General features: G+C 40.5%; 1 protein-coding gene across 2 annotated transcripts; it reads left to right on the plus strand.

Moving 5' to 3' along the window:
• Positions 1-360: 360 nt before the first annotated feature.
• Positions 361-9,882, plus strand: trmt1l (tRNA methyltransferase 1-like). Of its 2 annotated transcripts, none has more exons than XM_034673010.1 (16): positions 361-491; positions 1,547-1,654; positions 1,772-1,834; positions 2,254-2,367; positions 3,624-3,688; positions 3,910-4,066; positions 4,328-4,448; positions 4,536-4,615; positions 4,968-5,220; positions 5,837-6,049; positions 6,132-6,322; positions 6,756-6,822; positions 6,912-7,075; positions 7,154-7,219; positions 7,572-7,698; positions 9,352-9,882. In XM_034673010.1, exons 1-16 carry the CDS (start codon positions 431-433, stop codon positions 9,539-9,541), a joined length of 2,040 nt encoding a protein of 679 aa, XP_034528901.1. In that variant the 5' UTR covers positions 361-430; the 3' UTR covers positions 9,542-9,882. The 2 variants fall into 2 exon arrangements, with proteins under 2 accessions (XP_034528901.1, XP_034528909.1); XM_034673018.1 differs by lacking the exon at positions 361-491 and adding an exon at positions 713-1,064.
• The last annotated feature ends 14,275 nt before the right edge of the window (positions 9,883-24,157 follow it).

A 24,157-nucleotide genomic window follows, 5' to 3' on the forward strand; every position in this document is an offset into this window, starting at 1 on the left:
ACAAAAAGGTTTAGTTCAATAAAATACATTCCTGATTGACACAAACATCATTTACATCAGAGCGTTTTCTTAATTGACTCTTCTTTTTTTCTGTATTCATTCTCTTTGTTTTCATTTTCATTTTCATTTCCCTTTCTTTTTTTTTTAGTTTACAAAGAAATTGTATGACTTTGTTAACTTAATATTTGGGTTAGATATTGCTTGTACTAATCTTTATATTTTCTATTAAATTCATGTCTATTCCACCATTTGTTAACCCGAGTGAGGCCTCATTACATGTACTATCTGAAGTGGACACGTTGCGCTTACATAACAGCTGTTTCCTTCGACCGTAACTACTACACTTAATAGAACTGTACGTGCTAAAGTTACGCATTTTACGTAACCTACGCATGGAAGAACTCTTCCTTCCTCTGTTGCTCTAGTAGTAATGGCGGAGCTCAAAGAGGCAGAAGCTGCCCAGCTACACCAGGAGGACGTCAATATCAAACGTAAGTAAACTCGAGCAGTTTGTCGTCTGAGTACTGATTACAGGACCGCTGAACGAGGGATTGATTCTGTTTTTTTCAGATTCGGCTATGTTTAGTGAATTTACGGACAATTTGAGTTTGTAACTGCTGAACTAAACGAGGGCCTCAGCGCGGAGCTCCACCATAGGACCTAAACAGTCAACAATAACAGCGACATAACGGCTGCTTGCTAGCATTAGCTTACCCATTGTCGTTGGCAGTTACCTACAACAGTGGACCGTCTCTGTGCTGGCCTTATACCGGGCAGTTTAATGTGTGTTGTGGAAACAGTTTCGGTATACACGGTCTCATCACGGAGCTGCACTACAGGACCCTAGAGCCGCATCAACTGTCCGTTTATTTACGGTTTAGTAACAGGGTTTCAGCTGACCATGGACTGATAAAGGTTCACAAAGCCGTCGGTCAGAGTATGTTTGTGTTAGCTACAGAACAGAAGAAAACAACCACCTACCTTAGGTTAATACTCAAAGGATGATTTGGACATAGTGAAACTGAGAGGCAGGCGCTCTTAACGAATGAAGTATAGTAAGTAAGGTAAGAACGCAAGTAGAGGTTAGGAGAGATGTTAGCTATAACCTTTCTACAGAGAGGCTGAGTCTTAAGATGGGAAGAGGTTCACCACTCTGTGAGTGACAACCTGAGAAAACAGATAAGCAAATTCAGAATAATGTTCTTGAGCATAAAATATAAAGACTTTGGGTATTTCATCATCACCATTACATAATATCTTTAAAATGTTTAGAGAGTCTGGAGACATCTCTGTACAAAAGGGACAAGGCTGAAAACCAATGCAGCACTGCATTAAAAACAAACTCTGTAGTGGAAATCACCGCATGGGAGCTGAAGCTGTAGTAGATTGAAGGGATCGGAGGAAGATGCATCAGGCCTTAGATGCTTTGACAGATGACTTTCTGTTATGTGTTCCAGGATATCTCCTGGAAAATAGATTTGTAATCTTTTCTTAATAAACTCTTAATGAATAAGAATTTCTTTTCCTCCTCTGTCTTTCTGTGAAGACGAAGCTGGTGAAGATGCGCCTTCAGCTGCTGACCGAGCTGCAGAACAAACCACCAAAGATGAAGAGGCTCCAGACAGCGATTCCAAACCTTCAACTACGACTACAGGTGATTTACTTGAAGCTGTTTCTGTTGGATGTCAGTGTCATACCTGCTGTATTCACTTATTCTAAGGAGGAAAACTAATATCCACATATAACGATAATTCTCTTGTTCTACAAACAGAGAGACACATCTCCATCCAGACTAAACTAGAGGGACTCGAGATGCTGGTTGACCTCAACGGTGGTAAGTTCGTAGTCTTTTCAGGTTTTCAGGTCTCAAAAATTAATAAATTATTTATTTCAACTTTTTTTTCAGGTCAAGGGTAAGAGGAAAATGCTTGAAATTAAATTTACCATTTGAGAAAGCAAGACTTTAGAAACTGTCTTGTATGTTTCATTGACTCAGCCACTCATTAACAAAAATATTACTATATTTAAAAACACTCATGATCAAAATCCTACAGTAAAGCTGTTATGATTATGAATAGCATGTAAAATATACTGTATACACTTTTGATACATTATCAGAAAATTGTCAGACTATGAAAAACATTTTTAGCTTCAGCCTTAGAAACAGTTGATTTGATAGTCTTTCTTTTATTATGATAAGAATTGCCTCTGTGCTTGAGATACGCTCTGTACATTTTGCATTTTTGTCCCCAGCGGGACGAAAGTCGTGTCCTCTGTGTCCTGAGGAGAAGTTTAAGGCCTGTTACAGCCACAAGCTCCGCAGACACCTGCAGAACCTCCACTGGAAAGTCTACGTGGAGTTTGAAGGTAGGAAGCTCAAACACGCTGATGAAGGGCAGTTTAGCCTGGCTCATAATCGCTGTTCTAGTTCTTCCCAATGAAGGGGGCTTACAGTCAAGTCTTTCCATACCAACCTTGGAAACGAGTTCTCCACAGAGCTGGTTTTGTCCACGGGGCAGAGGGGCTGTGTTGACAGAGGAGAGAAATAAACAACAACCACACACTATCTATACAAAGTGGACAGAGCATTGTGGTCTGAAGTTTAACTGTATACTGGAATGTTTACGATTCATTGGGCAAAGCAAGAAATACAGTCATAAAGATTGTTGAACAATAGTTGTTCAGATATTAAAACATTTACATTTGCCAAATTATGATGGCAGACAGTTAACCACAAATGCTGACAAACTCTGTCGTTGTGTTATTATCATTTTCTGATAGACAGAAAATTTTAATAATAAGTTAATCATTTTAGGTTCTTAATGAATACAATTTATGGCTCCTGAATTTCCCCATAAGCTACTTTCAGTTTACGTTGATTTTTGCGTCCCCCGTGAACAAGTTGTACCTGTTATTCCTTTGTCAAAAAATTTTATTTTAAAAAAGAGTGTTTATTCAGCGTGCTGGCAACAGACTTCAGAAATTAATAGAAATGGTCAGTCTTGTTGCTGATTTACTAATATCAGTCTCTTTCATTACCAGCTAGAACTCCTCACAGAAGCTTTGAATTTAAACATTTTGATGATATCCTGTTCCTTTTTTAAAGACATTTTTGGGGGTTTGTAGCCTTTAATTTGTTAAGACATCTCAAGAGAGAGACGGGAAATGTGGGCAGAGAGAGGAGGAATGACATGCACAAAGTCAAGTTGGTATTGATCCTAGGACTTGAACATGTGAGCATCTGCTCTACCTTCTGAGCTAAACCGGTGCCCCAGATATTCTGTTTTTGAATGTTCAACATATTTGCAAGTGTAGTTTTTGAGTGTTTGTTGTTTGAAAAAATAAGCAGTTTGAAGATCTAAATTTGGCTTTGTTTAAACATGAATGTAAGCCATTTACAGTAGTTGCACACTGTTATCTGTAGGGCTTAAACTATTAGAATAGCCTCAACAACAGACTTTTGGTCTGGCATTTCAGGATCTTTGCATGGATCTAAAAGATCCAAAAAGAGACATTTAACTAGAACTGATTATCTTCAGACCTGTATTCAACCTGTATCCAACTGAATGCAAAGACAACATCTCAGCACTAATAATATTGCACTCTTTTTGCACCTTTAACAGGCCAGATGATGTGTATCTGTCATCTGCCCTGCAGAAACCTGAAGCCCAACCTCAGTGGAGATCAGGTGAGAGAGGAAACACACAAACTGTATACAAAACCGTTAATTAAGAAATAACTTTGAATGAAAGATTGCACAGAAAACAAAGTTTGTGTGATGGGAGAACTGATGAACTCTAGTGGAGGAGCAGTTGAACACCTTCCACTCTGTAAATAACTCTCTCTGTGTTGTGTAATTTTAGGACACATTTGTTTCTCCTGCTCATTATGTCATGTTATCTCCTTCAGGCCTCGGGGAGACATGTGGCTCACTACCACTGTGTTGTGTGTTCAGTCACCATCGCTAGAAAGACAGACATGGTCAGCCACCTGAAACGACACGTCAACAAAGGAGAGACCGAAGCCAGCTACTCCTGCAGCTCAGACGTACCGCTTGAAGAGCCGGGTAATAAAACACTGATAGCAAGTCAGGAAGTCAGAAAAACTCCACTCTTTGAGGAACAGTTCTGAACTCGTGTGCACATATTTGAGTAGTTAACTTAAAGAGCTCTAGATGTCCTTGTTTCAAATCGTATCCCTTTGTTGTCAAGGCTCTTGTTTAATATAATCCATCCACACAGGTTTCTCAATATTTCTGCAACAGAAAACAAATTTTTAAAGCAACACCGCTGTGATGATGTTTCCTTGTGATGTAACGTGTCTGCAGCTCCGTCTGGTCAGGCGTTTGAAATCATGAAAGAACTTGGAACCAACGTGCAGCTCCTTCCAAACCACACCACTCCGCAGAAGAGCGACACCTACTTCAACCGCAAGATGAAGACCAACAGGTGAGAGCAGATCTCCCAAAACTACATGTGTAGATTATTTTGATCACGATCATCCACTGAAGCAGAATCTGTTTGTTTGCGTTTCAGGCAGTTGGTGTTTTGCTCGCTCGCAGTTCTGGCTGAGGAGAGAAACCCGCTTGAGTGTCTGGATGCTTTTGGAGCCACAGGTGAAAAAAAGATAAAGCAGTGTTAGATTAATCAAAACTTCTCTGAACAAAAACAAGTGATAACACAAAACATCTTCACAAAATCTGTCACAGGAGAGCTGCCCAATCAAAATGTGTCCACTCAAAGTTCTTAGTTTGTCCCTGACAGGCTCAGTTTATTCTTCTGAATGACTGACAACTTTACAGAAAGGATTCACATATTTTATTGTTTCAAAACTGATCTAAAAACACGTAAGGTCACACAATGAGATGAACAAACTCACCAATCCAGGCAGCGGTACGAGCCACTCCTGTGTTCTTTTCGTGGAGTCTGGAGCCATGTTTTGAAACCTATCTGGTTGTCATCCATCAGGGATCATGGGCCTCCAATGGGCGAAGCACCTCCGAAACTCTGTTAAAGTCACCATAACTGACATCAGTGACACATGTGTCAAAATGATCAAAGAGAACTGTGAGCTCAACAACATCCGAGTGGACGGCAGCTCGCGAGTTCCCAGGGGACCTGACGGGGCTGGAGGTGAGGTCAAAGGGGCGCCCATCACCATAGTGGAGGTCGCCAAGATGGACGCAAATGTCATCATGCACCTGCGGCCATTTGACTACATGTAAGTAGGATCATTTTTTGTAATTTAGCTTATTGGACAGATTGGATTAAATCATGCGTTAGGGTGGACTAGAGTTCAATTATCTATATTGATCAATGAGCTTTTAACCTCTCAAAATTTGAAAAACAAAATAAAAGCTATAATGGTCAAAACAAGAAAACGTAACATTTAAAAGAGTTAAAAGAAGGACTCTTTCTTTGTTTCAACAGCTGTTGTAAACTCAACCACCAATGACATGTTCAGCTGAAGGTCACTAGTTTACAGGGTTATTCTTTAGACTAATACGGTGGCTGACGCGCATTCGTGACTGTTACACAGCTATTTAACCCAAGTAAATTATAATTGTCTGTAATGTTATTGTGGACGGCGGGTGAAATAGAAACACTGCGGTTATTCTTCCAATCAGAAACGTTCAGCATTGCAGGCCGTCCCCCCAAAGTTCCGGGACCCTTGAAAAGTATTGCCCCCCAAGCAGGGGCTTTTTAGGATGAGATTAACTACAGCAGAACTTAATTTAGACCCGGTTTCCTGTGGTCGAAAAGGACATAGTTCCTCAAAAGAATTCCTGGGGAAACTTCCTGTGGTTGAAAAGAATCTTATGTCTCAAATCTTTCAGTCACCTGGACCCGTACGGGACAGCTGTGAACTACCTGGACGCTGCCTTCAGGAACGTCCGGAACCTGGGCATCATCTCTGTGACGTCCACAGACACAGGCTCTCTGTACTCCAAGTCTCCAAACGTCACCCTGCGGCACTACGGCTGTCACATCGTACGCACCGAGTACTACAAAGAGCTGGCCGCGCGCATGGTGGTGGCCACGGTGGCCAGGTAGGTGTTAGGTTTTCCTTGTTTTGTCTGTCCCTCTCTCCCCCCAGAGAACTGAGCTCTAGTTTCTCACTTTTTGTTGCAGAGCTGCCGCTCGCTGTAACAAAGGCATCGAGGTGCTGCTGGCGGCGGCGTTGGAGCATTTCGTCCTGGTGGTGGTGAGAGTCCTCAGAGGTCCGACGCAGGCGGACGAGTCAGTGAAGAAGTTACGAAAACTGGTACACTGTCAGTGGTGTGAGGAGAGAGTCTTCCTGAAACTGGGGAACATGGTGGACGGTGAGTCTCTGCTACAGCTGAAGTAAACCCAAAGTGACGCTGAGGTTCAGGTTATTGGTAGGATCCTCAAGTTAACACAATATCAGACATTCTTCTGGAGAGAAAACATGAACTTGCTTTCTGTTGCCAAGAAGGGTTCTCATTTACTGGCAGCAGTAGACAAGAAACTCCAATGCTCTGCAAGACACCTTTAGTTCTTCTGTCAGCAGAACCTTACTCTAAAATATCCTGAGAGTCCTCCAGGCTTCCTCATGAGGTATAAGAGTAGCTGTCGCAGGCACATCTGGTCAGCTAGGGCTACTTTGAGTTCCCCAAATGCTTGGCTTTTATTTGGTCAGTTTTTACCTTTCATTCTGTTTCATGTGAAGGTATGTTTGCTGAGAACAGTGAGCATCTGTAGGAATTAGAAGTAAGTGTTGTGTGTTTCCTACAGACACGCTGCCCTGTAACTGTCATGGGAGTCTGCCTGGAAAGACTGCAGTGCAGCTGGGACCGCTTTGGTAAAGTAGTTTCCAATTCTGATATCTCAGTAGTTGTTGTCGAAGCTCAGCTTTGGTATGGTTATAGATATGCCTGTGTGTGTGTTCAGGTGTGGCCCCCTATTCAACACGGGCTTCCTGCGGAGGATGCTGTCAGCGGCCGTGCAGCACAGCATGGATGACATCCAGCCTCTCGTCAAAACTCTGATCTGCGAGTCTGAGTGCACCACCCTCAAGTCTTTCGTCCACGGGCCGTCTGCGCTCACAAACCAGGGTAAGACTGAGACATCCTGACACTTACCTGTGACTGTGATACAACGTGTGTTTACAGAGTACTCTGTGTCCTCTGCAGTGGAGTGTGGAGTCGTCATTAAGACGTTGCAGAGTGGTGAGGAATCTGGTCCTGCTGGTCAGTCTGGTGAGTCTGTCAGCCGTCTGTCACTTTTTGATGAACACAAGAACACAGAGAGGAACTCTTTATAGCAGAAAACTGTAGCTCTACATTCGTCCTGTAGAGGGCATTGTAGATTCTCATTTAACATGGCACTTGCTTTATATTTGCGTTACAGAGAAATCTAACCTTGGGAAATTGAATGACTTCTTAAAACTCTTTAGCTTAAAGCATGAAGAAATTACATTCTGTGTCTTAGAAAAGTTTGCTACCTCAGAAAGAGGGGTTTCAAAACAGCACATTAGACTTACTATATGTCTTTCTGAGTTTCATTCTCTCTTCAGATCTGATTTTCAGATTTTTATTTTTTTGACTCTAGGAAAAAGGAAGAGCATGGACGAGCCGGGGAATATGGTGAAGAAGCTGAAGTCTGATGCGTCTCTTGAGCACCCACCCTTCTACTACAGCATCCACCGCCACAGCATCAGAGGCATGAACATGCCCAAGTGAGTGACCTCTTTATTTCTGCTGCCCAGCTGAAAGTGATCTCTCCAGGAGTTTCTATGTCCCAGTGTCGAACCATTAAAAGCTTTCACTCAGGCTGTTTGATAAAATGATTTTGATACTGCATGTGGATTACCTGATATGGATAGATACAACAGTCTGTTACACAGAGGAAGAAACGATGACAGCTAGTTGGTCTGTGGTTTTCAGTCGCACGTCAAAACCTCTCGCCCATTTCCGACCACAGAGCGCTGTTTGAGCTTCTGCTGAAAACACCGGAATCAGAAGTGCTTCAGTGATGCATGGCAGCTAATCCAGTTACTTTGCCTTTACAGTCACTGCTGCTCTAGTGTAGTGGTATAATCCTACAGATTAGGAGACAGTAAGAAAATAAATCCTTAAAACGTATGCAATTAATGCAGATGCATCACACCCCAGAAGTGGATCTCCTGTGGAAACAAAAGTGAAACCGAGGGGCACAGATAGATGGTGAAAAGTTAACTCTCAGAATCCTCCAAAGCGGAGGCAATTGTTGACAAAAATAAATCACATCAATCACAAAAGGGTTTTATTTCTTTAATAAAACACAGATCAAAGGTTTAAATACAAAGTGCACAAGTGCTTAAAATAAAATCAAGGTAAGATAAGTTTAGAGACGAAAGTAAGTTAAGTAGAAGAGTTATGGTATTACATTAACAGTAGTTAAAATCATCCAATCATCTTCTCACAGCCATTTCCGACTCCATGAAAAGCTGAAGAAACACAGTTTTTTGACGTAAAACTGCTTTATTTGCTGTTAATGTCTAGGTTTTAGTTCTCCATCCTTAAAAAATACTGCTGTAAAAATGAGTGATAGGATAAATGTGATTTAAATAATTTAAAGATGTCTTACGTTTAGCTAATCAGGCCCTGTGTCCACTAACTGCATTTCATTTTTGGCTCTTGTTCCAACACAAAACCATTGCAGTTCAGCAGTTTTCAGCATCCTAAGTTCAAAAATGCCCTCATCCACAGATTTTTTTCGTCTTTGCTCTCTCAGTTGAAAAGAGTTCAACTTATGGCAGACCACCACACTCATCAGTGTCACTTCTATGACACCAATAAATCAAAATCAAGAAGGGGCGGGACTTCTGATATAAACTTTGTCAACAATAATTGTGGTGGTTAGTATAGAAGAAAAAATATCCAGACACTTTTTTTGAAGGGTGTGAATTGGTGTAAAAAGGTGTGAGCTGCTGCTAATGCCAGGACATGCTTCTTTTTTCACATTATTCAATGTTTTATTATGAAATTTCCTTTTAATAAAAGCAAATATTTAGCATGCAGAGCAATTTAAAAGACACTCAATGGGAAGCAGAAGTGCCACAGGACAACTTAAGTAACCTAGTAATAGTAAGCAGCAGTGAGAGGCTCTCTGAAATTGAGTTGGTGAGCACTACTAGAGCAAAATATGCCTTTAGTGGACACAGTCCCTTAGCCATCTGGATTCTATAGGCTTCAATCTAGCTGCAGTATCAAATTGTTTATCATGACAAATATACTATGGAATATATTGATTAGTGTAGAAATAAATGAGTATGTTTTTTATAGTTTAGATTTAACTCTAGGCATGACAGACTTTGGCACCACATGTGATTTGGATTTTCTCTGCACAGGTTGAACAAGTTTCTTCAGTACCTGACCGAGGCTGGCTTCAGGGTGAGTCGCACTCACTTCGACCCGACGGGGGTTCGAACCGACGCCACACTGGAGCAGTTCAAATCCATCCTCAGCAAATACAGCGTCCCTACATACACCAACGCCACAGCCACGCAGACAAGTGTGAGCACAGAGAAAACACTTTGAGAGCAGAATCCATTTGTTCCAGTTTTTACTGTTTCTACTAAAAACATGGCAAGATCTGACTGCACTGAAATCTTAAAAACACACCAGCTGTTCTATATTCTGAAAAAGTTTAACGAAAAACTCCTGAGTTAAACCAAATTTACATTTAACTTCAAACCAAATTGATCCTCAGCAAAATGAGCCCAACTGATCCTCTGCTTTACTATTTATTTCAGATTCTATCAACAAAATCTATGTTTTAAGCTTGTTTATTTTTTCTAGCTGCTTTGTTGACTTGTTTTTTTGTGATTTTTGCCTTTCTTCTTAAAAAAACAAAATAAAATGCTTATGCAAAGCCTCAATCTGCCACTTCTCTGGTGTGATATCTTGCTCTTGTTTATTTTGCATCATAAGAGATACCAACATGCACAGATTTTATTTTGAGCCTCTCTCCTTTAGTCGGAGTTCTCTTTCACATTTAAAATCCATGAACAAACACACTCCGTTGACAGAGGATGAGCAATGATTGCACATTTGAGGAGGTAAAGATGGCCTACTTAAATGATCTCAACAACAACAGAGTTGTAATCTCAAGATAAATCACTACAGAGCTTATTGACTCAGGGCAGCTAACCCCTCTCAGGGTGATCGAAATAAAGTTGGCAGCCTCAAAAAAAGTCCTTGTCCCTCTGTGATGAGAAAGCTGTAAGAACTATTTGTGCACAAGATAATGACATGCCCACAAGCTGCTACCTTGGAGCACACTGTAGTACTTGTAATATCTTGTGATACAAGATAACTTATCCCCAAATGTCATCATGTTGTATTCATATACCTGCATTCAAAAGGTTGATAAGAATCTTGTGAACACAAGATAAGACAAGTGTCATATTATGGTACTTAGGGGCTCTCAATACACTACAGACACATGAACCTTAGTATGACACATTCAGAGAGGAGATAACTTGAACTATGTTGACCACAGGGGACAGTAAATCCACACAAACCTCAAGTTCCCCAAAGGAGCTTTAAATTGAAGTTTATCAGAAGTTTACAGGAAAACAGAACTTTAACTCTAGTTATAAGAATCATGTTGTTTACAGTCAATTATTTGGGGTTTACATAACAGATTAACATCATCATAAGTAGTAATTGTATAATATGCTTATAACATATTACACTTTTTGTACATTTGCCTTTTATAAGACTTATTGATATTGGATCAATCTTGAATATAATAACGGACATATTGGACTCTTGTTTGGGTATAGTTCCAAAATCAGGCGGAATCTTTATTTGGAAATTGACATTGCAATCCTGTGGGGCTCATATCACTGAAGATGAAAATTTTAGCTGTTTTTCTGTATGAGCGTCACTGAATCAGAGGAGGAGGAAGAGGAGGAGGAGGGCGTGTTCTCCTCCCCCCTCCTCCTCCTCCTCTGCTGTTTCAGATCGATGTGACGGTGTTTGTACCTGAGGACCGAACTCTAACCTGTGATCCTCTTCGGGCGGCAGCAGCAGCACCATGGGATCTCCGCGTCCAGTCTGCTGGATGAAACCAATCCAACTACATCAAAGGTAAATCCATCCCCCTGCTGTCTGTGCGGAGCGACGCGGAGAGGACGCGCCGCTCCGCACCGCGCTTCATTCAACACTCACCGGTGGTTTCTGTTGATTTCATCTGAAACTTCCGCCTCTGTACCATGCATTTGCCTTGGAGCCTAAAGTCTGCTTGATTGTGATTATTAGACATAGGTTCATAAAGTTAAAACACGCTTTTCCTCCTTTTGAGAGACTCCTTGAATCTCAGTTTCTAACCTGAATAATCGGAATCTGACGGTCCCCTGTTTCTTACATCTGAGCGGATCTTGTTTGTCTCACATGGAAACTGTCTCTTATCTGAGAGCTCCTCTGTAAATAACCAGCTTTATTTATTTCTTCAGAGCTCGCTTCAGAGATCTAAATCTGTCACCCAGGCTGCTTGGGAACCTGTCATTCCGGCTCTCTCTCGTCTTTCTTAAGAAGTATTCCCCTAAAGACACAAATTCTCCTTCCTCCAGGCGGCTTATCTGTCTCATTTTGAACTCAAGAGAAGTTTGGAGCACTTTTCTGTATTTTCTGCTCAGCTATCTGCGGGTCTGATCAGGTCACTCGAGTCTTTCCAGTCCTGCAGGGGAGAGGAAAGTGAGACAGGAGAGAGTGCCAGGACCTGTTTGTCTCTTTTGTCTGGCGTGTCCTCCGCTGCTGGGTGTGTCCACGGGTGGTTCCGCGAGAGGACAAAAGATGCTTCTGTTGTTAGAGTGTGTATGACACATGAAGGTACAGGTGCAGACTCATACAGGTGTGCATGCGGGGACGGTGGTCTGTGTGTACCAACATAAACAGAGAAATCACACAGCCGATTTAGAAATGAGGTAGTTGCTTAAAATGAAAACCAAGGTGTTATAGTTATGCTGCTCCTTTTCTTGTCCAGTTCTTTAAATTCATATCAAAATTGATGATTTTTGTTTACCAGGAGAGATTTATGAATAATAATAATAATACCTCAGTCGTGTTGTCACTGAAATTAGATATTTCTTAGATAAGATGTCCAGAAAGAATTTTAATCTCTTCAGTTATCTCAGTATTTCTCCTTTTCTGTCATGTTGTCTGATTTTATAGATCTGTTTAATAAATGGAATAATCAGGTGCACCAGTTCACACCTAAAAAGGCTTGTGATTTTTTGATTCTACATAAAAAAAAGACCCTGAACTCAGGATCTGGATTTTATTCTGAGAAGTTTTCTGGTTTCTATTCGTAGTATGTTTGTAGTCCAAGTAGTATCAACCTATCAGGTGTCAGCCAGCTTTGGTGTCCTGCAGGAATACAGTCTGTATGGAGAGCAAAAGCAGAGGAACACAGTCCAGTGTAATGACATCCCACTGTTGGGAATCTGAGGAGGATTTATTTCTCTCTATAAACCAAGCGGCAACCTCCAGTCTAACAATATGAGTCCAATGCGGAAGTGCTAAAAACTGCAGTTCATCAAGGATCCGCTTGAGGCTGGCTCCGGAAGTACCTGAAACCACATACACACCAATTCAAAAAGACGCTCTTTACAGCAGAAATAAACATGTTTACAGCCTAGTACAAAAGACGAGTATAGTCTGGATAGCTAATTTCTCGATTGGCACACAATGTGGGGCTGAATTTTTTTTCTAAAGTGGCAATTTTGAAGATATTGAGATTACGAGTCTTCCAATGAGAGGCACAGCTGACTGGATTGACAGGCGAGACACTGTAGCTGTTGGCTAGGAGGCTCAAAGCCCACCTCTTTACGTCACAATCGCTCGCCAGCAGCAATATGGCTGCCTCCGACGATCGGCCTCAAAACAGCTCTTCAGAAACAGATCGGTGACGTCATGAATACTACATCCATATTTTATACAGTCTATGCTCTCAACAAATATCTGCATGAAGAGCAGCTAATAATCTGTCTAGATCAAACATTCACACTGAGACACAAATCTGTGTGATGCTGTGCCACTAAAGACAATCAGTGTTCAGATTTCCTGACTTCCTTGAATGCATCAGAAATGCTGGATCCCAACTCCATTCAACGAACATTGTAAAAGTAGTTTTATTCTCCTCTTGAGGACAGACCTGACAAAGCTTAACTTTTGACTTTTGACTAATCTGCATTATCATGATGTTATTTCAGCAAACTTAAGACCCGTTAATTACACAAATATTAGTTTCTATTTCAGGTTCAATACCGCTGAAGGAAGCCACAGTGAAGCCTCTGTGGAACTTACCGTTTACAGTGAAACTGAGACTCACCACAAACAGATGAACGGGCGCTCCTCTGAGGGATGTAATGGACCAAGAAATGACAGTTTTTATGCAGAAATATTTTAAGGGGATAATTTCACTTCACTTCTGATCTTAACACATGGTCACTTCTCAAGTTGTTCATTGGACCGTAAACAATGCAGCAACTCATTGTTTATCGCCAACCACTTGCAGCACCATAGCTGGCCAGCACTACCAGAGGCATATAGCGTAGTCAAACAATAGGCAATGGATGCTGAGATTGGTCTCCTGCTCCTATTGTCCTAAAATTGTGTGATATTTTTAATCATACCCTTGGTAACATGAAGTCAATAATGTTCCCAACTGGAGGTTAAGGTTTTCTATTCGACAGTTGGCCCTATATCAGTAGCTCCATGTTATGATGAAACAGAAAGTTCCAGCAACTATGAAGCATGCTGGATGGAGGCTGCTACTTCTTCTTGGGTCACATGAACAACAGATGGGGTCAGTGCTCAGTAAATCCATGCTGTTGTAAACAAACAAAATAAAGGTGAAAAGTCAGAGAGAGCTGAGACAAGAGAGCCGAACACCAACAATAGGACACAAAGAGAAAAAATGACAGCAGTGATTTAAAAACAGAATAATCTGGTGGTGTTGGCTCTGATCTTATTGTGGAAGTCAGCAAAGATGAATGTGAAAACACAAGCACGTCTGCAGTGGAGGTCGACTCTTGTGGCGTTGGCTCTGTTGTTGCCATGGTTACATTCATTAGGAGCGTCATATGTTTGAAATGGGAATGGAAGAAGTGAAAAAGATTGAGTGCAGCTCTGTGCCGAGCCTGAGTCCTGTGAAGTGGAAAATCATGTTTTGGTGTATTTTGCACGCAACCTCGACCTCAACCTGCCTGCCTGTCTGCTGAGTCTTTGTAAGGCTGCAGATTAGAAGACGCTATGGTTGTACAGGGTCTTATGTTTAAAGGAAAATTCATACATTTTTAACCTAGTACTTCATATTTAAGGGTTTGAATGACTAAAAGGTACAACAAGCTTTGAATTCCTCCAGCGGATTATCTCAGCCTGAAGCACTGAAACAGGCTTAATGGCTGCAACATAATCTTTAGAGGCAAGAGTCTTGACAACCAATAGATACAAAAAGTTCAAGTATTGCTCCAGTTTATTGCTGTTCTAAGTGTCTGACAACACAACAGAAAGGATCCCTTCAGAGATACAGCTTTTGCAAAGAGGGATAGACTTTCTTTAAGCCACAAACAGCTGTTACATTGCCCTCTTCAAAGCCAACAAACTCCATTCACAAAAAAACAGACATTTTACCCCTTAACACTGGACTTGCTCTTTGATCTGAATAAACCATTTGGAACCCCACAGTCACACAAACTCACAAGTTTACCAACCAGCAGCTTCAGATTCTTGCAAGGTAAACTATGGTTTGTTTCAACTGGCTTTGGTGCCTCAAAAAGGAACGTTATTCTGCCCGCTTTTTGGCTAAAAACTGCTATCCTGATCAAGAAGAATTCAATCTCTGTAGGGATTATTTCTGCAATGTTGTCAGACACTTAGAAAAACAATCTGAACCTGCAAGGGACAACAACAAGAACTTTTATTGGATGGACTTTAATTGGAAAAGTTTCCGCTGCTGCCATTGCAGCCTGCTTCAGGGCTGCAGGCTGAGGCAACCTTCTGAATCAAGTCTAAAATTTTACCCTCAAATATGTAAAATAAAAATATAGCCAAGGTTTTCAAAAATGGAATTCCCCTCGAAAAGACTCATTTGGGTGTGTTTAAGCTCTGGTGCTTCTCTGTATAAAATCAGCTCATGCTCTCAGTCATGTCTGTTTTCGTGTTTCCCCGTCAGTTTTTCCTGGCTGATGTTTAACGTAGCAGAGGGCTAACTCAGAGCAGCCACAGTGAGCATCTATTTCTCATGCTGGAAACATTTTTCTCTCTTGGTCTGAAGACTGTGTTCAGTGTTTGTGTGCGTGTGCGTGTGTGTGTGTGTGGAGTGGAGGTTTCAGGGTGGGGTGGGTGTGTTTGGGAGAGTTTGTTGAATAATTTTTGGCAGGGTACTGGGTTGGGTAGGTGCTTGGCTGGTTGGATGAAGCGATCCTGCTCTATGATTCATGAGTTGTCAGCAGTGAAGTTTTCCCCTGACACGCTGGATATCTCTTTGTTGCTCTGTTTGTGTTTTCGGCTGTTTGTTGAAACAAAATGCAACTTCTCTTTCATCTCTGACTCATCATCATCCAAATTCAATCTGCCAAATCATCACATCTCATCTTATAACGACATCAGTTTGTACATGAGGACCTAAAAATCAGATGTAGTGTGTTGTAAAACTGGACTTTTATTGTCTTCTAAGAAGTTTATGATATACTTAAGGTCTGTTTTGACCCGACACATTTGAGGTTTTAGTTTTCTTTATGAAGCTGTTCTGTGAAAACCAATCAGCTTTTAGATTCTCCCAGCATCCTGAGATTGCAGCAGAAACAATCAACCTAAACTCCATTCAAAAAGCGACCATTTCTAAAAAAATTTCTTTTTTGGCCCACCGTTCTCTTCTTGTGAAAATAATTTCAGACTATTGGAATCTTCATTTTAATGTTGTTATTTGGTCATTAGATCAGGGTCGAATTAGTTAAACTCTTACTAATGCCTTCTATACACTAAGACTTTGAAAAAGATCTGACCCCCTCTCACATCTGAAAACAAGGTGTCATCAAGTCACAGAGTTTCGTCTCAGACTTAAATTCTTGCATTGACTTCAGATTAGGAACTGCAGGACTACAATTAGATTCATAGCGCCATGCAGGACAGTGGTTAGCTAGCTAGATTTCTGTCCAATTTTTTTCCCTCTCCACACATCATCGTGGGGAAAATGGCAGGGCATGTCAAAGAGGCATTCTTGCTCTTTCCATGACTGCACCTGTTACTCCTCATTTTCTACCGCCCAAAAGAACTCAATTTTGTTGGCCTCTCCGTCATCTTTGTTTTCCTTGTTTGCAGCTCCATATGTTTTGCGCATAAGGTGAGCAAACTTTGGTGCAATCAAAATACATGCAAAGATGTTAATGTGCACCTGAGGATGCAAATCAGGTGCAGAGTTACATCATTTGTATGTTTGTGAGTAACATTTTTGTTTGATGCTGGCTTGTAAAAGCTTATCAGTGCAGATAATTTCCCGTCACTCTGAGATGGCATCACAATTGTTGAACCAAACTCCATTAAAAAAAACCAATAATTTTAAGAGTTGTGTGCTTGCTGCTCTACTGACAGACAGACAAATCATGAGAGCTTTATACTAATCTGAATCGTCATTTGGTTATTTCAGCATCTTTCTTAACTTTCTATTGATATTAGAATCTGTTTCATTTTGTGTCATAGTGCTGTTGTAAGACAGATTTCAACCAACATAGGACTGGATAGATACAGTGAAACTGAGACCTAGCAGAGACGGACAGGCGCTCCTCAGCTGAAACAGATTCCTGGTAGTTGGTGTCCATTAGAGCAATCCTGTTACCTAGAGCAAGCCTCAAGTCGCTGGAAGCAGCAAGAGAGTTCATCCAGACACAGTTCATCATAGTTCATTAATAACTCCAGCATGTGTCTGCAGGCTTTCATGGTTTCTTGCTGCATATTTTCTGCACTAAAATCTAACATCAGCAGCAGAGTTGGCCATTTAATACATACTTTAAGTTTAGATGTTATAAACAGCAATGACTTTTATCTATTTGTGCAGCATTAAAACGTGGCAGAGTGGTGACTCCTGTTTGTAATCCACATATTTCATCAATGAGAACAACCAGAGAAGCAAACAAGGAGAAACATCTGCTGCCTGCTCTGTGGAGATTCTGCATTATTCATCAGTGTGACCGTTTTCTTTAGACCGCTGCCTGTCTCACTATGACCACTCAGTGACTTGTGCAGGGATGAGTACCAGTAAGTCTTAAACTGGTGCTTGTTTCTAATTGGTCAGGACTGGATAAGCTTCTGAGTCAGACGGCGCTGTGACCAGTTGTAAAACATGTCTTTTCTTTTTACAAGCTAACTATTTTAGACTTCCAAAAGCGAGTGGTCAGGTGAGCTTTAACAGACAAAACGCTGGGTTTGCTCTTCTAAACAAAGCTGTAATGTGAGAGTTTATACATAATAAATAACAGGTGTACCATCCAAATCATGTTAGCCATTATAAGTAAGCCTTGAACTTCCAGAATAAAGAGAAAAACATGAGATTTTATAAAAACAAAGCCCACAAGACTCCTTAATTCAAGTTAGCGACAATAGGTTAACTGAATATCTGTAACTAGGAGCTGTCTGACTCCAGACTATTGACTGTGTGAACCTTTGTACATTTTGAACATGTTGCACTTACTTAGCTGCATTTCCTGTGAAAAATCTTTGAAAATGAAAGGCACTAGCTGTTGCTGAAGACAACCTCCCTGAGTCCCCCTCTCTCAATCTTTTGAGTCCAATGCGATCTAGCTTGAGTCCGAGTCTAAGTCCTGTCATGAGTTCTGAAAATAAGGACTTGACTCAGACTCCAGTTTGAGTCCTACAACACTACACGGAGGCGTTGTGCACTTTTTATTTTCAGTGTTAAGGTCTAACAAGGACATGTAATGCATTCCCATCTTTTTAGAGTATTTAGAATTCACATCCAGTCTTCTCTGTGTTTGTCAGTGCAGAAGATCAGTGATATACTCTGATAAGAGGCTTGCGTGTAACTACCAATATGTTTACATGTGTAAATATAGAAAAATGGGCTCTATAACATCAGCTCCATGACACTTTCAAGATCGTAAAAAAGCTTCAGAGAGGAACTTTCAAGTCAATACATTACCTACATCTTTAGGTATCTGAAGTTGTTTGTATTTAAATCAGTCTGTTTGGAAGTAAACTCTTACTCGGACTGTCTTGTTTGCTATTTTGGTGTGGCTAGATTCTGTAGTAGTGTTTTCTTATAGAGGTGAAATGTCCTAATACAAAGATTCAAACGGCCTTAATGTAACAAGAAAAAGTTAGTTTTTTCTTGAATAACGTCTCGTGTTAGTCACTGAACTTGCTTTCAGCCAAATCAGCTGTTGTTCCAAGCACCTTTCTTTACTGTTTTCGATTGTAGTTGGCTGATTCCTGCAGCCGAAGTTAGTGTAGAGAGCTGTGATGGTCCATTGGTTTTTGGTGTCACATTGAAGCAGCCTCTTGGTCTTGAATGCCTCCCATTAACATTTTAACTTGCCTTAAAAGCAGCTAACTGGCTGTGTTAAACCACATATAGTAGTATATGGAGTCACTGCTGCTTGTGGTTTTCAGCTGTAGCTGGTGTTTTTAGTTTGATGGAAGTGAAACTTAGATGTGTTTGGAAGCCTGGATGACTCATAAAAAAATGCAGTTGAAGCACAGGATTTGCTCCATGTGGCATGACACCATCTGTTAGGACAGTTGAGACATTTCCCACAATTAAGCTCAACATTTTATTTCCTCACACAGAACTTGAAGTCCACTGACATGGCTGTAACAGTTGTGGAGATTCTGGCATCCTTTGTTTTTGCTGTCGTTCTTCATGCTGTGTCACTCTGCCTCCAGCTGCCATTACACAACCGCTTAGATATTCAGAGGAGCTGAGAAACTTTCCCCCACTTTAAATCTGACTCCACAAAGAGAGGAAATTGCTGCTGCCCTGGAAACCCACCTGTTGTTTACTGACTGAACACAATGCAAACATGGTCGGAATCTGCTGCCACGCACACAACTTTACACCATAAAACCAGCGCTGAGCAGCCAAAAAACAACATAATGTCACAAGTCTGCATAGAAAATAAATCAGAACAACTGGATACCAATTATAGCTCTTTTACCTTTTTATAATACTCAAAAATCCAAATGTTCTCAATTCAAGGACCAATTTGTTCTGCTCTCTAATGCTTCTGTGTTTCACTTAAGAGCTGGAGTCAGGATGTGGTTAGCCTAGCTTAGCTTAAAGACTGGAAACAGGGGAAAACGACTAGCCTGCTGGTTCTATCCACAGTTCGAAAATCAAAGTAGTATTTTTTTCAAAAGTGCGGACAGAGACCAACCTTATTTTTCTTCATGCTGCTGCTCTGGTCCCCACACCAATCTTGTGGCAACGTCTATGATTGACTTGTGATGGGAGTTCTGGCAGCTTCTGCTTGGACACGAATATGCGGTGGTGCTTGAACTCTGATCTGTCATTGCACCTATGCCTCCTTCTCGCCACAATAACCGCAGCCATTTGTGCGTAATGCTGTGCCAGTTTGCACCTGCCTTTCAAATGTGCTAATTATAGACGCAAAAACACCGCCCGCACTCGGTTGCAGGTTTGATAGATCACATTGCGTGTGCTAAATGATTACATTTGCATCTCCTCCTCCCAGTATTTTGCACTTTCTGATAATCTGCATTTTTTCTGCATATTCTGGACGACAAACACACTAAATGGATTGCGAGTGCTATTTTGCTAATTTGACAGATGCAATCCTCGGTGCACCCGGTTAGTACATCAGCTTTGCGCAAACTATCAAGTTTGCACGTGTTTTTATACATGCAAACCTGTAGTAGATCGGGCCCACAGTCGTGTATGGCAATATTTTCGTGTCTTGTCCGTCACTTTGTTGACAGTTGTTGTTTTCACCTTGTACCCAAAAAAGTGATATTATACTGTATCATACTATATTAATTGGTATCTTATTATATCATACCTTATTGTTTCAAATTGAATTATATCAAACTGTATCAATAACATTCCCGTCTTTGAATTTGTTTACATTTAGGGACCTAGGTAGATTCCGACATGTATGTTATGGTACGGCGTAATATGGTGTCGTATGTTGGGTATCGTATCCTTCTCATACTGAATCATACGTACAGTTTGGTTTCCTTTCAGTTTTCAAATTTAAGGACCCAGACTAAAAACAATGATAGATCATGTTGCATCATCTTCCATCCCACTGTAGCATGTTGTCTCCCATAAGTTGCCTTTATTGAATTTAATAGTTGCAGATCCACATCCTGATGAGTTTCTGCATCCTTATGGCTGTGTTCAGTTAATGTTTCTCCAAACTTTGAGCCAAGTGCTAATGAAGGTTTTCCACTCCTAAATCTTAAAGTTCAAGTCTGCATGCAGGTTATTTGAGTGTAAACATGAGGTATGTCAGCAAAACTTAAGAACTGGGTGTTCAGACCGTCTTACTTCATCCAGGTATGATGGTATGAGGGCGTCAAACAGGCTCTACTGCTCATAAAAGTCACTGACAGATGGATTAGTTATAGTTTTCATAAAAGCACTCAAATGTTGACGCCCATCTGAAGCTGGTATCAGGTGGATACATAAAGACAGAGAGAGTACGCAGTGTGTTTAAAGTCAGTGAAATCACATCGGAGCAGTAAAACCTGTCCGCTCTGTGAGGGATGTTTATTGACGTAACCTTTCCAAGTGCAATTACCTCCCCCAATCTCCCCGTGATATCTGTGTGTTCTCACTGCTAACGAGACACAGAGCCAAGCATCCATTACATCCCTGACCCTGCTTAAGCTTCCAGCTTTGTTTTAATAAGGAAGTGCCGGGGAAACAGGCTCCGTTTTTATGGACTGAGTGCTCTGTAATGATTCGTAAGCTTTACAGATGGAGCAGATTTTTCATTCATTCATTCATCCTCCACCATCACAAGCTTGTTCCTCAGTCTGTCTGTCTGAACACAGCCACACAGAGCTGCTGATATGATAGGTGAACTCTTGTTTATGTCTGGTGGATTCACTTTTGCAGTGGAACTTTGCAGAATCAAATCTGAAACTGCAGCATTGTGTGTGTTCTTAAATACAAAGAATCAGAGACCAAACGCATACACTGATATTTCTGTCACAGATGCATACACACAGCCCCCTCCCCTTCACACACACACACTCGTTATGTCTCTGTCAGACATATTTCTGTCCTGCAGCGACTTGTTCTGTCTCGAGTATTTCCTGACTGATTACACACACTCAGGCTCTACTCTGGACCTCACACTCGTTGAACCCAAATGACCAGCCACTTCAATAATGCTGTAAATATAGAAAATATCAGATTATTTCTCAGCACTTCATCAATCTTTCTAGCATTCTTTACAAAGCTTACTGTACATTTTTCTCTTTGTGAAAGAATTTGGACATGGTGTGAGTAAAACTGTGTGGAATTTGAAAAGTTGTCAGCAGTGTATGTGTTTGTGTTTGCATACAGTAGTGTTTGTGACATGTGTGGACATGTCAGTGATCAACACCCAAACCTCAGGTCACTACAGCTTCAGTCTCATGCATTTTGAGCTCTTTGTGATTTACCTGCTGGACATACCAATCTTATAATTTCATTGTTCATCTTTTTAAATGCAAAAAAAGAACATATTAAGTAGCAGATAAATTCTTCTTACATTTTCATGACTGACTGTGCTTCAACAGGTGGAATTTTGTAAATAGTCATGAAAAATCAATGTGTACATTTTCATGAAAGTCAACACAAATTTTGGACCATTGCTATACGTTATGTTACGATGCGTTGCGTTACAATTTAATACGATACGTTATGTCTTTTTAGACTGTAGCAGCAACTCTAAGCAAAATTTTTCTTTACCACTTCTGACGGACTTCATATTTCTGACTTGTGCTTTCCAAAACAGGCTAACTTGCATGTATTCAAAAAACGATAAAGAATTAAACAAACTGAGAAGTCATTCAAAATATCTACAGCTAACAAACAAAAATCATTTCTCTAGTCTCTATGAACTTGTTTACTAAAGAAAGATGTTTTAACTTGCCTAAGTACAAAACTACAAAGAACTACACAATGCTACGGTCAGAAAATGTGTTGTTCCCCATCTTGCTCAGATCAAAGCCTTCATTTCTATGCACACGGTCAGATGCCACATTACTCCAATTAACTGTGCTCGACAGCAGCACTAGTTAACAACAGCTGGACAATTAAAGGCAATTAAAGATATTCTGACCAGCTAGACAAACATAGAAAGACATTTAATTGAGAATATAAAGTATACTCAAAATAATTCTCACCAAAAGTAATGACTAAGTCTCTTATTTCTACAAAATGAATTAAATAAGGCACATAGACTTGAATTACTCTGTGGCAATACGATATGTGATGCAATAAGATTCTAAATTTTACCTTACGATTCCATATGGTCCAATGGGATATGGTGCAATACGAATCGTTATGATGCGATGCAATTTGATTCGTTGCGATATGACGTGACACATGGCCCACAATACAATATCACAATACAGCGATTCTGCAATAACTGAAAAATCTGTTTGGAGCTCCATATTATGTCCTAAATTATCAATATTTGGCTCTAGATATGTGCTAACTGTATCCCACTAGTGAGGATGTATCAATATATATTTATTTTTTTAAAGTTACATTTTTTTGGCCTTTTTGCCTTTATTTGAAAAAGACAACTGAAGAGAGACAGGAAATGTGGGGAGAAGAGAGTGGGGGAGACATGCAGGAAATGGTCCACAAGCCGGGAATCAAACCAGCGACCTCTGCGACGAGGACTGTGGCCTCTGTATGTGGGGCGCTTAGACCGCTAGGCCACCAGCACCCAGGATATATTATTATTTTTTCCCTTTTTTAGTTCAAAGAACCAATCTCATCCTACCTTAAGATTCAATCTCTCATCTTAATCCACCATGAGCAGAGTGCTGAAAGTAACTTTAGCAAGTTACAGTCTCAGGACAAACTTCATTTAACATGCAGAAACCTCGAGCAGAACAAGACTCATGTTAGACTGACATTTTTTGAGACTGTCATGACCTTTGGTTAAATTTGGTTCATCAAGCAACTATCAAAGGAGAAAATAAAGGCTAGTCATGCAACTTAACCAATGTTTATTGAAATAATTTTACTTGAGGTCTCAATTGTGACTCAAGCTTTGTCTAATGGCTTAAAGGACCTGATATGGTTTGTCTATTCACTGCACATAAATGCCAATCCAGTGGACTCTGTCTTTAAATCCACATCCCCAGACCTGCTGAAGACTCTTGTTGCAGGTACAAACAATATTTCCAGGTAAATTACATCAGTTTGTATATGTGCTTACTAGCACACACAAAAGGGAGTTTTTTTCAATCCCCTAATACAACTCTATATGATCTATTTTTATGAATATTTCACAAACTGCTATGAGTTTTTCTTGTTGATGGAATGTGATAAAGATTGTAGATTGTGCAGAGGTGTCAGACTGTGCAGATCTAGTGTGGAGATCATTTTAGTTTGAAGATGACGGAATCAACAGTCTGCACACATTCAGAGTGATGACATTTCCTGTATGAAAAGCCCCTCTGCTCTTTTGGGCCTGGAGGTTCATGCTTTTACTTCAGTATTGCAACTGAGTGATTAAGCTCTGCAGAAATCTTCAGACCTCTGCTGAGGATATTTCTTTTTTGTTGTTGTTTGTTTGCAGTTTTATCAAAGAACTGTGAAAGATTTAAATAAAATATATTCTGGGAACAAAGAGAAAAAGTTGAGCAGAAGATGGAGGATGTATGAACTGTACTTAAATCAATATGAATTTTGCTGGTCATGAATTGTATTCATTTATGACTTTGATTCCCCAGATTAAAAGGGCTCAAGATTACCTATAAACATGCATTCACTGATTTATCAGTCCCAGTGTGACACTGAATGTTGGAGGTGAAAGAGCAGGTACTCTCTGTGGAGCTCTCTACACGAACCTCAGTCATACTTCCCATACCAAACACTCACGTAGCAACATACATTACATTTCAGTTAAAGAAAGGTTAAGGTATGTTTTACAATTCATA

The sequence above is a fragment of the Notolabrus celidotus genome, chromosome 2 (genome assembly GCF_009762535.1).
Source record: "Notolabrus celidotus isolate fNotCel1 chromosome 2, fNotCel1.pri, whole genome shotgun sequence".
Lineage (NCBI taxonomy): Eukaryota > Metazoa > Chordata > Actinopteri > Labriformes > Labridae > Notolabrus > Notolabrus celidotus.

What these genes read in the sequence shown, in the direction of transcription:
- trmt1l (XM_034673010.1), top strand. Translation starts at nt 431, where the DNA reads ATGGCGGAGCTCAAAGAGGCAGAAGCTGCCCAGCTACACCAGGAGGAC. An exon ending in CGCAAGATGAAGACCAACAG is followed by an intron (nt 4,449 to 4,535) that starts GTGAGAGCAGAT and finishes TTTGCGTTTCAG; the next exon opens with GCAGTTGGTGTTTTGCTCGC. An exon ending in GTCTGCGCTCACAAACCAGG is followed by an intron (nt 7,076 to 7,153) that starts GTAAGACTGAGA and finishes TGTCCTCTGCAG; the next exon opens with TGGAGTGTGGAGTCGTCATT.